Here is a 15,780-nt window from a genome sequence, read left to right on the forward strand (position 1 = left end):
AGTTAATACAGGCAATAGCATATGAAGGTCAGATACGAAGTCTATTATGATTCAGTGAAACCCATAGTTAAGACCTTCGTACTTAAACCCAACAGACGGGTTGAGAAAAGAAGGTTAATGATTTTACTTATACTATTTGAATACCTCATGCAACTTAATTGTGTCGATGTATTGATTAGAGTTGACATTAGTTAAAATGAAGGCTCTAGAATTCACGGTAGGAAGAATCTGTGGAATTGCCTACAGATATGGAAAACCGAAGAATTCCTTACTCGAATGACCTTTGGATATGTTTGAGGCATGGATTTCAGGCAAGGGCATTGGTTATGGAAATGAAAGAAGTTAGGTATTATTTTACTACCTATGTGAAACATGGTCTCTACTTTACCAGGTCGTATGCTTTAGACTTAAAATAGAATAGTAGAGACAAAAAGATTCGAAGAGATCGAGAGAACAAAGACTCAAAGTCTGTCTCTGTTGTCGACTCTCTCTGGCTCTCTCTCTGAACTCTCCCTCTGAACCCCTGGACTCGCATAGCTTGCCTGTTCTGAAGGCGAGAATGCCTCTTTATAGGCATTTCAGGGGCAGGTTTAGAGTACAGGCTTGGCTTCGGAGTTTAGTTCGTGTGAATCAAACCATCCATGAGTCATGGGTAAGCATGGATTATGGCATGTGTGAGGCTTGTGTGAGCTGAGCTGACGTGTCAATGAGTGAGTGGACGGCCAAAACCTGCAAAATCCACCAAATCCACCTCTAAAGATGGTGGTAGGACCATTGTCTTGGCACCACCACCATCTTGGTGCCACTGCAAACCCCGGCTTAATCTGGACCGTTAGTTGCCATCCTATGATGATTTTAGCTGCTAAAATCAGGGGCTCACCCAAGTTACAAAGCCCCTTGGTAATGTTCTGATGGTAAGATGTCTATGGGTTCATGCCCTAAAATAAGCAGTCAAAATGGATGGATAGTACGGATATAAGACACATGAATCATAGTGGGCCCCACAGTTAGGGATCCACCCAAACCGTGCCTATGAGACGTGGTGTGGGTACTAACCCACTAGGACCTACCTAAAGACGGCAATCCAGGAGGGGCTTTGTGGGTCCACTGTGATGTGTATGTTTATCCACTCCATTTATTCATTTGACATATCATTTTAGCGCATGAACCCAGAAAAGAAAAAAGGCAAATCAAAGGTTTAAGTGGACCACACTAAGAAGTAGGGATTAAATGTCTGCAATTGAAATTTTCCAAAGGGGTTACATAAATTTTGGTTCAAGCTAATATTTATGTTTTCCCTTCATCCATCTATGTGACCTTATGACATGTTGGATGGAAAATAAACATTGTAATGGGCCCTAAAAAGGTTTCAACAATGGGTGTTGTTGTTGCTACTGCTTCCCATGGTGTGGTCCACTTAAGCCTTCAATCAACATACCTTTTGGGTTCATGCAGTAAGATGATCAGTAAAAATGGATGGACCAATCGAATGCATAAAAGACATTATTTTGGGCCCTAAGGAGCCCCTTCCAAGAAATTCAATTAGTTCGGTTTTTTTTTTCCAGATTATTTTAAAACATGAGACAAAAATGAGGAACGTCCAAAACTCAAGTTGGCCATTTGAAAAAAAAAAGAACAAGATTTGAATGTCCATTGTTGAAACTACAAAAGAAGTTTTGAATCAGGCTAATATTTTTGTGCTTTCAATTCAGACTGACCTTATGAATGGCATGGATGGCATACAAACATCACGGTAGACCTTAGGTAGGTTTCAATAGTAGGCATTTCTCTACCCACTTTCATGTCAGTCAACCCACTTGTGTTTTGGATATTTTTCGATTTTTTTGTCCCACGTCTTAAAATGACATAGAAAACATATATACTGGGTGGATTTCTTAGAAGCAACACTGTTAGAAATTAAGCAGGTTTGGCCATGATATATGCCTCAAACTACAAAAGGAAATGAACGCCCATGGATGCATGAAAATTGAACAGTAATCTGGAATTTGGGATCCTGCTTCCCACGCGCCTGCTACTCTTTTTGGGTAGTGTCCTGGCCGGTCATTAAGTGGGCCCCGTGGTTTATGTGCCACCAGTGGAAATTAGGCAGATCCGGCCATGTTGTATGCCCTAGACCACAAAAAGAAATGGACACTTAATAGTTCAAATTTAGAGTCAGGATCGCCTGTAGTGAAGGCATTGGAAAATTCCATGCTGTAGCTTCTCATTGGTCCATGTCATCGCGGACGAGACCAGGTCACATAAGGCACGGTACTTTTTTTTTTTTTTTCTCTACCAAGTAGATTAGGTATTATGCAATCCAACTTTTAATGTGCTAGATTCAAAATATTTACCAATATTTACCTATCATTCTAGAGCATGAGCCTAAAACTAAGGTATACCTAAACTCTAAGTGGACCACACTACAGAAAGCAGCGGTGATTGAACGGCAACCCTTAAAACCTTGCTAAGGTCCACTGTGAAGTTTAATTCATTTGCCATCTAACCTCTTCAAAAGTTCACAAAGACTTGGATGAAGGAAAAACACAAATATAAGCTTGATCAGAGCCTCACGAAGCACCATAAAGTTTTCAACATTAAGCAAATTTTTACTGTTTCCTGTAGTGTGGCCCAGTTGAGCCTTGGATTTACCTCATTTTTGTCCCCTGCGCTGAAATGATATGAAAAAAATGGATGGATGGTGTGGATCTGCTACATATATGCTGATGAGACTTTAGAAGCTTTTCGTGTCAACATTCAGTTTTCTTCTCTCCTTGGAATGTGCTGCACGCACAACAGTAACTTAATTTCTTACCGTGTGAAATTCACATGGGCTCTGCAACGATGCATTTCTTAGATTCATGCTGTCCATCCATTTTTTTCGCATTATCCTAGAATATGAGCCCAGAAGGCAGATCCAAAGTTAAAGTGGACCACACTATATGAAACTGTAGGAACTGATGCCACCTATAAAAACTTCTTAAGGCTAAATAAGGCTCTCATCAAGCTGATATTCTTGTGTTACCTTATTATCGGGTTAATGAAAAATAAGTTTCACCGTTGGCCTCAAGGAGGTTTCACCGGTAGTTTGTTTAATCCCAACTATTTTCTTTGGTGTGGTTCTCTTGAGCTGTAGATGTATCTCATTTTTAAGCTTACGTTACGGAGTTATCTCGAAAAATTGATGGACAGTGTGGATGTAATACAAAAATCATCATGGTTCACCTAAAGAAGTTATACAGGGACCAAGTAAGGAAAAACACAAATACCCCAGCCCACATACAGCCACGCATTCACGCCACGTGAGATTTCACCACAATGGATATCTGAACCATGGCCCTGGGTTGAAACTGATGTGAGTCTACCATGAGACATGAATAAGCACGATCCAAAGCTTTTGTATGCACAAGTTTTTTAATGGCCAATGACCACTGTTTTCTGTACTGTGGCCCAATTGAGATTTAGACCACCCTATATAAAATGGGAGCAGATTGGATACCGAACGCTTCAATAGCCAAAACGCTACTGAAGTGATGTGGCAAAACACCATTGGTTAGATACCACTGGCGTGTTCCCTGGTATAAATGCTACTCCGTTAGATCCCTTAACGGATGTTTCTCCGTTTCCGCCGTGCACCCACTCGGCCATGAAACCCGATTGTCATACTGAGAAAATTCAGTTGGGCTCACTTTAAATTTATGTGATTTATCTACACCTTACATCTGTTTTTCCAACTAATTTTAGGCATCGAGCCCAAAATTGGAGCTTATAAAAATCTAAGTGGACCATACCACACGAAACAGTGTAAATAATGATTTCCACCGTTAAAACGTTTCCAGGCCCCACAGTGATGTTTATTTTTCATCCAAACTGTTCAAAGGATTAAAAAACATGGCTGAAGTTAAACTTTTGAGACCCCCAAGAATTGTTCAACGGTAGAAATTCAATTCACATGGTTTCCTTTGGTGTGGACAATTTTAGCATTTGATATGCTTAGGTTTTGAGCTGAGGTCCTAAAATTATCTTATAAAATGGATAGGCAGACTGGATAAAATACATAAATCACAGCAGTTTTATTCGTCCGCAATCTCCGCTGGAAGAGCATTTATTGGAACGAAACGGAAGATTGGTATCCACCCGTGCCATTTTGCCACATCACTTCTGTAAACTTCTGGGTACTAGCGTTCAGTATCCAGTCTGCTCCCATATAGAATGAGGAAGCGGATTGGTTTGTGTACCACACACCAGCGATATATCTTGTGTAGGTATGTGTCGTTCCGAAGACAAGCGCTATGCTCCTTGAGTTTTGAGTTGTACGAACGGTTCAAAGGAGATCAAAGTTACGTGGGCCCTTCAATGATGTATTTATCATGTCCACACGGTTAATTCATTTCTCAAGAAGAGCATTAACCAAAAAAAGAATCATATCCAAAGCTCACTTGGACCACACCACAAATAGCAATAGGGATTGTGATTTTCACATTAAAACATTCCTAAGGCCCACCATAACAATTATTTTCCATACAATCTCTTCCTAAGGTCACAAAGACTTGGATGAATATGAAAAACAAATATCTTATTGATACAAAATTTCTGTGACCCCCAAAAGGGTTTCAATGGTAGACGTTCAATCCCTCACTTCTTATAACAGTGTGATCCACTTGCTATTTAGATCTGTCTTATTTTTCTCCTCAAACATTAAGATGATCTTGCCAAATGGATGGACGGTCTGGATATAACACATACATCATGATGAGACCCACAAAACTTACTAACGTTAATACACCAGCTATAATGATGGTGTGTGGTGCACCTGCCAATGCGCTTCCATAAAATGAGCTGTAAAAACTGATGGATGGACTGGACATAAAAATATATATATATCAACGTGGGTCCACGGCTAGGGACTACGTATTGAGTCGCTGGACTTACCCGATCCACACCCAGCGGCTGTAATCCGTAGCTATAGGTCCAGCATAATGGCTCAGTTTAGGAATGTAAGGTTTGGGAGCGCTTGGTTAAGACGGTGGGTAACAGGTGCGATTTACAGTCGGAAATTTCTCTCTACCAATCCGTGTGCGCAAAGTATGAGTTTTGTTGCGGGGAATTGATACTCTGACATAATATGGTAGTCGATACGCAAGCACTCAAAAATAGTTAACCAGAAATACATTAGACTTTCTAAACTGTGGGATCTACATTTGATAGGTCATTTCTAGAAAATTAGATAGAAAGAGCCATCGTAGACTCAGATGAACATACATATGTTGGCTCCTTCTCATCTTCCGTCCATCAAATCTCCGTCAATCTTCAACGTAGAAAATCCGACCAGTCTAAAAAATTTCGTCCACGATACACCAAGACAGTTTAAACGGTTCAATCTGGCTTGATTGCTTATCACGCATGCATGTCTCAGTGGCCGTGTATCAACAATCAGTCGGCCATTGTATCAGAATGGTTTTTTTATTCCAGAAAGCGGATTCCAAAAATAGCCAATACGTTTCCGTTTACGTGGAATCTGACATCGTCTGTGGACGCGGATTGCGCGGGACGTGGATTGTTTACTGCTCCGTCCGTTCCTAGCTAGTAACCGACAGAGGCTCTGTGGGTCCACCCTGATGTATGGATCTTATCCACACCGTTCATCCATTTTTTTCATATTATTTTAACGTGCCAGCTCGAAAACCAAGCAGATGCAAGGGTTAAATGGATAAAACGGAAGCGGATTGGCTGGTGTACCACACATCAGCTATGCCTATTTAGCTGGTGTAGATACGTGTCCTGCGAAGACGACGCCGACGCTCCTCGATCTCCGAGTTGTACGAACGGTTCGAAGGAGATCAAAGTTACATGGCCCCACAATGATGTATTTATTATATCCACACCGTTCATCCATTTTTTGAGATTATTTTAGAGTAATAGGGAAAAATTTTGAATTATATCTAAGGCTAAAATGGACCACACCAAAAATAACAGCAAGGATAAAGATTTTAACCGTTAAAAAATTCGTAGGGCCCACCATAATGTTTATTTTCCATCCAATCCATTAATAGGGTAAAAAAATAAATGAATGAAGAAGAAAAATATATTTTATATTGATACGAAACTTCTCGGACCCCAAAAGGGTTTCAATGGTAGATGTTCAATTCCCCACTGCTAGTGTGGTCCAATTGATATTTATATCTGTCTAATTTTTCGATTCAATCCTTAATAAGAGCTCACCAGATGGATGGACAATTTGAATATAACACACACCTAATGATGGGAACCACAGAACTTGCTGACGTTAATACATCAGCTATCTGGCCGGCGTCTGGTACACCAGCCAATCCGCTTCCGATAAAACACACAGTCGCCCTATATCCGCTGTCCGCTCCTGGCTTCCGCTTTACCCGGTCACAAGCGGAACCTATGATCCTAGGTGACGAGATTTGATGGGGACAAGCTAGGTCTTGTAAGTCCCACCGTATTGTTTATTTACCATCTAACCGGCTCATAAGATCATATTAACCTGAATGACGGACAAATTAAAAATACGGCATGATCCAAAACTTCCATGGTACCTCAGAAATTTTCAACGGTAAAAATTTAATCCCCACTGTGTGGTTCACTTCAGATTTGGATCTATCGTATTTTTTGGATCATGATCTAAAATGATATTGAAAAATGGATGGACAGTGTGGATAAAATCCATCCATCACGGTGGACCCTCGGATCCCTGTTTGTCCTTAGCTCGGAATAGGCGAGGGCAGTACCAGTCCACGTGGACTAATCACAGTGAAGAAAAATAATAATTTTCTAACTGTAGCACGTATGAAAAAGAAAATGATATTTCCTTTCCTATATCTAAAAACACAGTAATCCCTCGTTCTCTGCTTGTGATTTTTGTTAGAATACAGCTTCTTCAGCTTACAGTGTTTTTATTAGAATGTCGATTACAGCAGGTCGTGTAATTCCTTGCAAAGGTAGGAACCACCGCCAGTTTATCTTGTTTCCCCCCTCTGGTGTTGGAATTTCTAGGTTGTTTTTCTTTCTCCATCTTTCTTGATTGTATGTGGATTTTTGGGTACAGCTGCTGTAGCATGGGAAGCAGGGAAGCCTTTGGTAATAGAGCAGGTGGAGGTGGCCCCACCCAAGGCCATGGAAGTGAGGATCAAGATCAAGTACACTTCTCTTTGCCACACTGATCTCTATTACTGGGAGGCAAAGGTATATAAAAAATAATAATAACATGGAGTTCTGATTTGCATTGAAGTTGGATTTCATATCTCTTAAAGCATATACCTTTTTTTTCAGATTTGTCTTTTTATTTGCATTTAGATGATATTTGGTGCAACCAAACTCAACAGTTAGGGATCAAATAGAAAAAAGGATTTGAAAGATTTTTATTTATTTATTTAATTTCATTTGGGTATTGAATTTTTTATTATCTGTATGTACCCAAAATGGAAGGAAAGAGGGGGAGCATGGGAAGCGGATTGCGTACTGAGTAACTCAGTACCCTTAGCGTACTGAGTAAACTGTGTGGGGGTCCACTGTTATTTATTTATTTTATCCACTCCGTTAATCCATGTTAACAGATAATTTTAGGTTTAATCCCAAAAATGAAGCAAATTAAAATCTCAAGTGGACCACACCACCGGAAACAGTTTGATTGAACCTCTACCATTGAAAAATTTTTGGAGGCCAAAGAAGTTTTGGATCAAGCTGATGTTTGTGGTTTCTCTTCATCCATGTCTTTTTGATCTTATGAACAGGTTGGATGACAAATAAAAATTATTTTAGACCCTAGGAAGGTTTCAACGGTGGAAATCATTATTCCACACTGTTTCCTGTGTAATGGTCCACTTGAGATTTGGATTTACTTCAATTTTGGGATCAACCACTAAAATTAGCAGTAAAAACGAATGGACGGTGTGGATAAACCACATAAATTCACAGTGGGCCCAACTGAGTTTACTCAGTACGATAAAAGCGTGCTGAGTAACTCAGTACGCAATCCGATTTCGGAATCATGCAGATGAATAAGTGTGGGCAGGCATTTCTGTAAGTGGATTGCCTGTGCCCCCAGGCGCAGAGATATTCCTGTACCCCTTGTTGTTGTGTGGGGCCCACAGAGATGCCTGTGACAAATCCACTCTGTCCATCAGTTTTTCAAGACCACGACTGGACAGGAGTACAAGGGGTCGTTTGGAAGCTTGTAAATGGTTTAAGTTGTAAATGATTTACCTGTAGTAAATGTTTGGCTTTAAGCTGTAAATGATTTATAGTGTTTGGATAGCCTGCGATTGGGTATTTACAGGTTAGATAGTTTAGAAAAGTAATTCCTTAGAAAACATTCAAACGGCATATAAGAGTGGATCATTCTCACTAAAACTTATGGTTAATCCTCACGTAAAACCAAGCATTAGGTGAGCCATAGAAGTGGGCCCATGAATTCAAATGCTCTCAAGGGAAAGGAGGCCGGTAGCAAGAATTGCCCCTGTAGAGAGAGAGAAAGAGAGGCAAAAAGCTGTAAATAATTTATAGCCTGTAAATGATTCACAGTAAAAAAATGGCCATCCAAATGCAAGTTTTAAATGATTTGCCTGCAAATCATTTACAACTTGCCTCATTTACAGGCATCCAAATGACCCCTAAAAATCAGGCAGATCCAAAACTCATGTGGGCCATACCACGAAAAAAGTGGGGATTGAACTCCCACCATTGGAAACTTTGCGGGGGCCACAAAAGTTTTGTATCAGGATGATATTTGCGCTGGTTGTTTATCTGAGTGGTAAAAACCCTATGAACGGTTTGGATGGCATATAAAAATCATGGTCAGCTCCAAGAAGGATTCAATGGTGGATGTTTCCGTTGCCACTATCTTGTGTGGTCTGGTCCACATGAGTTTTGGATCTGCCTGATTTTTGGACTCCTATCCTATTGTGATCTTAAAAAACTGATGGACAGAGTGGATTTGTCATGGGAATCTCTGTGGGTCCCACGCAGCTTCCAACAACAGTTGCCCCATGAATATCTCTGTTCCCAGGGGCACAGGCAATCCGCATCCTACATTTCTATTCCTAAAGGGGAGTTATTTGATACTCTGGCAGCGTATGACACTTGATGCACAGACACTCTCACATGTACAAGTGGCTTACATTAAATCCAGTTAAAGCGATTAAATTGGGAAACCCGCTGTCGCTAATTCAGTCCCTATACCAGATTGATGAATGATCATAATCTCAGATTCAACGACAGTCGCTTGTTGAACAGCACCATTGGATGTTTTCCATTTCTGACCATCCAATAGATGTCCATCGATCCATAGTCCAGTAATCAATTAGTCTTAACCTTTGGTTCATGTCCATCTAAACTAGGACCCATAATTTGGACAGTTTAATTTGAATTACTCATATTCGAACTATGCAATTCCTAAGTGCCTGCCCATCATCCTTCACGCTGCCAGAGTATCAAAGTTTTCTCATTCAGTAAAAAATTCTTTCTGTCTTAGCTTTTTTAATTTTTTTTAAAAAATTAAATTAAAATTTTTTAATGCATTGTAATTCTGTTTTGCTTAGTTCTCCTAGTTGCTGATAATGTGAATTTTGCAGTTTTTCAATGTTTTCTTGGGTCTAATAGTTTTGTGCTCTGGATTTCAGGGTCATACACCATTATTTCCTCGCATCTTCGGCCATGAAGCTGCTGGGTTAGTTAATTGTACCCCTATTTTCGCGTATTCTCCTCTATTTTAGATGATTGAGGAAGTCCGTTTATGCGCTCAGCTTCTATATCTCACTTTTAACATGAGAAATTTGTTATCAGAGCTGAGGGGTATATGCAAATTTGGAAAAAAGTAAATTACAAAGTGGTATCTTTTGTACATTAAGTCTTTTTTTTTTTTTTCTTTTTTTTGTGCATATAATGACTTTGATGAGTGCCCCCTCATAGTTGATCGCTAAACCCATAAAAGTGCTCTATTTGAAAATTTTCAAACGAGTTCATCTGTTTGGATGATAGAGAATGAAAAAGATGACAATAATAAGCCATGGAGAACTACACAAAAACCCCTGTTTTCTATTTTTTCTTTCGGTTCTTTCATTAATACTTCCAAAATTTGTCTGTAAAGACTCCTTTGGCTTCATTGGTTATTTTGCATTTTAGGTTGCAAGCTGTGGAATTATATTGCTTTTTGTTTAGAATTCTAGATTGTTACATATATTGTTATAGAGTGTAAATAATGTTATTGAGTTTAAATGAAGTGTAAAGAGTGATAGAGGGTTGGAGTACTATGGTTTTTACATAGCATATTAGAGAATTGTATTGTTTGATGAACAGATCTCGATTGCAAACAAGAAGCTATATACATGAAACGCAAACCACAAAGGAAACCAATGTTTTATAAGCTGGACTGGTACTAGACCCACTCGTGCAGAGGCCAGACCTGCTTGGCCCATTTTGGACTGGAAATTCGATTTATTGAAAATAATAAAAGATGGATAGAATTAACTGCTGCTCTGCTGTTTCCTTGTGGCATAAGTGTTTGCTTCTTGAATAGAGGTAGAGGGTGCGAGCTTTGTTGGCTATAGTTAACTGGCCAGTTTTTAGGGTCACTCAGAACTGCCCAATCCAGTCTGGGTTTTAAAACATTGAAGAAAACACAGTTATATGTGGTTCGTGATAATATTCCAGTATGGCAATGATGGTATTAAACCAACCACAAAACATGACTTCATGTAGAAATGTTTTGCAGAAGTGTCACTTCTGATTTAGGTTTTATATCGACATGATCCTAATCCTACTCAAGCCAATTTACATGTTTCTACACTAAATTTACAATGCTCTGAAGATCAACAACCCCAACCCAGGACCCATGATCAGGTAAAATAGAATATAGGACAGCTGCATGCAATGTAACACATAGGGCTGCAACTTGGTGTCAACCTGAACCTGACCCAACCCATCGGATTGCCATGTCCTTGGATTGGGTTATTTTTGGAAAACTCTAACCTGATTTGAAATCGGGTAGGTTTGGGTCGGGTCGGGTTGGGAATAATCACATGTACTTGGGTCAGGTCAGGTTCAGTTGAGTAAGTTTAGGGTTGAGTATTGTGTTGAGTTCGGGCTGGAACTTGGGATGGGTTGGGTTGCTGGTTGAGTCCTCTTGAGGTTGAGCCTGGCTTGGGTTGACCCTCAACCTGACTGAACCCACCCAATTTGCAGTCTTAGTAACACATAACACTGTTTTTATGCATCTACCATCTCCTAGTGCTGTAAAAATGTGCATTCTCTTCAGATTTTTCGTAAATTTCATGCTTTAGTACCATTGTTTGATAACTAATATACCCTTTAAGGAGATCATATGTTGGATGCTTTGGTCCTAAATTGATATAGGATCGTAGAGAGCATGGGTGAGGGTGTGACAGACCTTCAAGTTGGAGACCATGTGCTCCCTGTATTCACTGGGGAGTGCAAGGAGTGCGCTCACTGCAAGTCTGAGGAAAGCAATATGTGTGACCTTCTCCGAATAAACACAGATAGAGGAGTGATGCTTAATGACGGGAAATCTAGGTTCTCAATTAATGGGAACCCTATTAATCACTTTCTTGGCACATCAACCTTCAGTGAGTATACAGTTGTCCACGTTGGTTGCCTCGTGAAGATTGATCCTTTGGCTCCTCTTGACAAAGCTTGCATCCTCAGTTGTGGCATTTCAACAGGTATTACTTACATAACTCTGTTTTTTTTTTTTTCCATGGCTGATCAAGATGGAATTTCCCCAAATGTTGGTGGTTTTAATTGGCATTTTGTTTTTCTTGATTTTCAGGTTTGGGGGCTACTTTAAATGTAGCTAAACCGAAGAAGGGTTCTACAGTCGCCATCTTTGGATTGGGAGCTGTAGGCCTCTCTGTAAGTGAAATATGGTATTTTATTTATTTTCTTTTTGGTATGTAACTCCATTAAACCAGGAGAAGGGTGACATGAAGCCGTATCTGCTATTGCATTGGCTTGCACTCATGTGTGATCAATTTAGTACTCCCACACATACAACTTAGTCTAGAATCTCTGGATTGCCATGGGGCCATGGATGCTGTCCCAAATAAACAACACCTCTAATTTCAGGTGTCTAGATAATTAGCAGGTTTAAAAAACAAATGGTGGAAGAGCATGAATACTCCCCAAGAAAACAGACCCAATTGAGAAAATGAACTTTTACTTGCAAAAAATGCCACGGTGAAGTCAATGAAGTTCTCCAAATTTGTGTCGAGAATGCCAAAAGATTTTTCAATTTGATCCATCTAAAATCCATTAGATTGAATTTAAATATTCCACCCCTGGAGATGGATTTCCGGAGACCCTCTGGCCCCCCCGCCCCCTACTTTCATATTCAGATTTCAGTGTTTCATAATAGATGTTTTAGTTCATTCTTGTTGGAAACTGGGACCCGAGACGTCGATGTGGCATCCATGGGTGTGCATGTAACTTGCCACATTCATATGAGAATCTCACTTAACTCTCCATATAAACATGTCTCCTTAACCCTCTTTAGAATCAGCTTTCCTTTTACTCCTTCCACAAGATCCTCTTCCAACCTCCTATATGAATGCATGTCAACCAACCTCCCATATACATGTATGTACGGACATGGAAGATGTTCATGTAAGCAACCAATCTAATTAACTCTCAATCTCTCCCTATCCTCGTGTGCTTGAGACTCTTATGGGTACCATCATCCCAAAGGATTTAGTACATGGAATCATCGGTCTGCGCTCTAGTAGTGACCATCCAACAACTTTGAATTGACTACTGCCATTGATGTATGGAGAAGCCACTTAAGATATGCTTCCGTGTCAAGACCCAGACATCTACATTCAATTTTCTTAAACATGTTGCTCTGTTGATTCTCAGGCTGCTGAAGGGGCAAGGATTGCTGGTGCAGCGAGAATTATTGGGGTCGACATGAACCCCAAAAGGTTCGAGGAAGGTAATTCATTGCCCACAAAATTCCAGTGAATCACAGCCATCCTTTGCTTATTCACGGATCTGAACTCTCTTCCTTGTTTCATCATATGTATAATTATTGTCCCTTTTTACAGCCAGGAGGTTTGGTATCACTGAATTCGTGAACCCTAAAGATCACAACAAACCAGTGCAAGAGGTGAGTTCCTTTTTGGGCCAGTTCACGTGACAATCCATGGTTAAAAGAGTCAGTAACTTGGACCGACTCGTCTGATTTCGAGTCGAGTCAGGAGTGACTCATGTTGTCAAATTTCCTAAATTGGACAAGTTTTCTAAGTTCCTCGATAGTTGATAGTTCTTTCTACCCATACAGGTGATCGCAGAAATGACCAATGGAGGAGTGGACCGCAGTGTAGAGTGCACGGGCAATGCCAATGTCATGATTTCTGCCTTCGAAAGTGTTCATGATGTATGTGCCTCTCCACATCCCTACCACCAACTTGTAATTCTATTTCAGCGTGTAATGTTGCTGTTCTGCTGTCTGTATAGGGATGGGGTGTAGCAGTTCTAGTGGGAGTCCCCAGCAAGGATGCAGTTTTCATGACCAAGCCCATAAATTTCTTGAATGAGAGGACTCTTAAAGGAACCTTCTTTGGTAACTACAAGCCTAGGACAGATCTCCCATCCGTCGTGGATATGTACATGAGAAAGGTACCTAGACAATCTCTTTTACAAGCTATATGCATGTGAATGGAAGATATGAACCCTTTGGAGTTTGATCTTGTACAGGAACTGGAAGTGGAGAAGTTCATCACACATAGGGTCACTTTCTCAGAGATAAACAAGGCCTTTGATTACATGATTAAGGGGGAAGGTCTGCGGTGCGTTATTAGTATGGAAGAATAGGTAAGGGGTCTGATGGACTACCAACAGTAGTACAAGAAAGTCTTAAGGTTTGATGCATGTCTTATATAAGCTAGTACACCATTTTGGGTGGTATTGCACACTTGGGTGGTCACTCATATGGGGTTTTATGTTGTCCTGCAAAATGTCTGTTTATTTGGTGTTTTCTGATAATAAGTGAAAGAGCAGCATCACAGAGGTGTGAAATGCTCCACATGAAACATAAATAGAGATGTAGAATTTATTGGAGTTTCCCCTAACTGTGAGCGCATTGTGATGTGTGATCCTGAAAGCGACTAGACTCATGTGACTCTATCCTCCTTAGAACTCATGAACTCATGTACAGCTATCTGCACCATCCAAATTACGGAAATGGTTCTATGCGGTCGACTCCACCGTGATGTGTGTGGAACATCAACACCATGCATTTGATGGGTCCCTTTTAAATTACGGGATATCCCAAAAATTAGCTGTATACGGGAACTCAGGTGGGCTATACCATCTAAAATCATGTGAAAACATGCATAAAACATTGAAAAGCACTTGGTGGAGCCCATCTGTACCTTGGAAGCATCAGAAACTTGGTCAGACCCCTCATCCAAGTGGGACACGCGTAATGGATGAGCTAGATTTATGAACCATATATATATATATATATATATATATATATATATATATATATATATGGGAAAAGGTTTTATGCGATTGAACTCATGGGAACTTCCCATGAGGTTGAGCTGTGTGGGCCCCACCATGATGTGTGTCGAACATCAACACCGTGCATTTGATGGGTCCTCTTTAAATTATGGGATATCCCAAAAATCAGTTGTATAAGGAACTCGTTGTTTAAAACTTTACCATTAAAAACTCATTTGATGGGTCCTCTCACCATTAAAAACTTCTTGGGGCTACCAAAATTTTGGATCAAGCTGATATTTGCTTTTTTTCCATCATCCAGGTGTATATGACCTAATCTACAAGTTGGATGTCAAATAAATATCACGGTGGGCCCTAAAAAATATTTAACGGTGAGAATCATTATCACCGCTGCTTCCTGTGGTGTGGTTCACTTGAGATTTGAATCTGCCTTAGTTTTGGGATAATGCCCTGAAATGATAAGGAAAAATGGATGGACGGGGTAGATTTTTCAAAAACATCATGGTGGGCCCCACCTAGATTTTCAACAAACTTTGCAAAGTACGTGCGTCATTGGGGCGGATTTGATTTCCTGTGAAAGCCTTTTGCAGGAAGTTCCTGTGCAAGGATGCTGGGTGGGGCCCACCACCATGTTTTTGGGAAATATACTCCGTTCATCTGTTTGTCGAGCTCATTTTAAGAAAATCGACCAAAAACGAGGTGGATCCAAGACTAAAGTGGGCCACACGAGAGGGAAATTGGGGAAAGAAATACCTTGTTTTTTTTTTTTTTTTTACACATGAACACACACCCCACACACTCACGCCAATGGAATTTCACCACCTATGGATACTTGAACCTTTGACCGGGGAAAGAAATACTTACCATTGAAACCTTCATGGGCTCCACCTTAATGTTTATATGCTATCAAAACTGTTTATAAGGTCATTAACAGAGGGATGAAGTAAAAATACAAAAAAATTATCCTGAATAAAAGCTTTTATGGTCATAAAAATGTTTCAACGGCTCTCACTGAATCCTTACTGTTTCCTCTTGTGTGGCCCTGTCGAGTCTTGGATCCACCTCATTTTTTGTCGCTTGTCCTAAAATTAGCTTGCAAAATAGATGAACAAAGTATAATTTCCAAAAACATGGTGGTGGGCCCCACCAGCATCCTTGCCCAGGGACTTCCTGTAAAAGGCTTTCATGGGAAATCCACGATAGAGGTTGAGTAGCTGACGCAGATTGGATAGTGGCAGAGGTTGAGTAGCTAGAGTCGCTACTAGAGTAACGTCACCA

At 40.2% G+C, this 15,780-nt stretch overlaps 1 protein-coding gene across 1 annotated transcript; it reads left to right on the forward strand.

Moving 5' to 3' along the window:
- Positions 1 to 6,806: 6,806 nt before the first annotated feature.
- Positions 6,807 to 14,105, forward strand: LOC131240704 (alcohol dehydrogenase 1-like). The gene is made up of 10 exons (XM_058239124.1): positions 6,807 to 6,965; positions 7,073 to 7,209; positions 9,645 to 9,691; positions 11,377 to 11,702; positions 11,810 to 11,892; positions 12,892 to 12,967; positions 13,080 to 13,141; positions 13,316 to 13,411; positions 13,492 to 13,653; positions 13,732 to 14,105. Exons 1-10 carry the CDS (start codon positions 6,929 to 6,931, stop codon positions 13,846 to 13,848), a joined length of 1,143 nt encoding a protein of 380 aa, XP_058095107.1. The 5' UTR covers positions 6,807 to 6,928; the 3' UTR covers positions 13,849 to 14,105.
- The last annotated feature ends 1,675 nt before the right edge of the window (positions 14,106 to 15,780 follow it).

Source organism: Magnolia sinica, chromosome 3 (genome assembly GCF_029962835.1).
Source record: "Magnolia sinica isolate HGM2019 chromosome 3, MsV1, whole genome shotgun sequence".
NCBI lineage: Eukaryota > Viridiplantae > Streptophyta > Magnoliopsida > Magnoliales > Magnoliaceae > Magnolia > Magnolia sinica.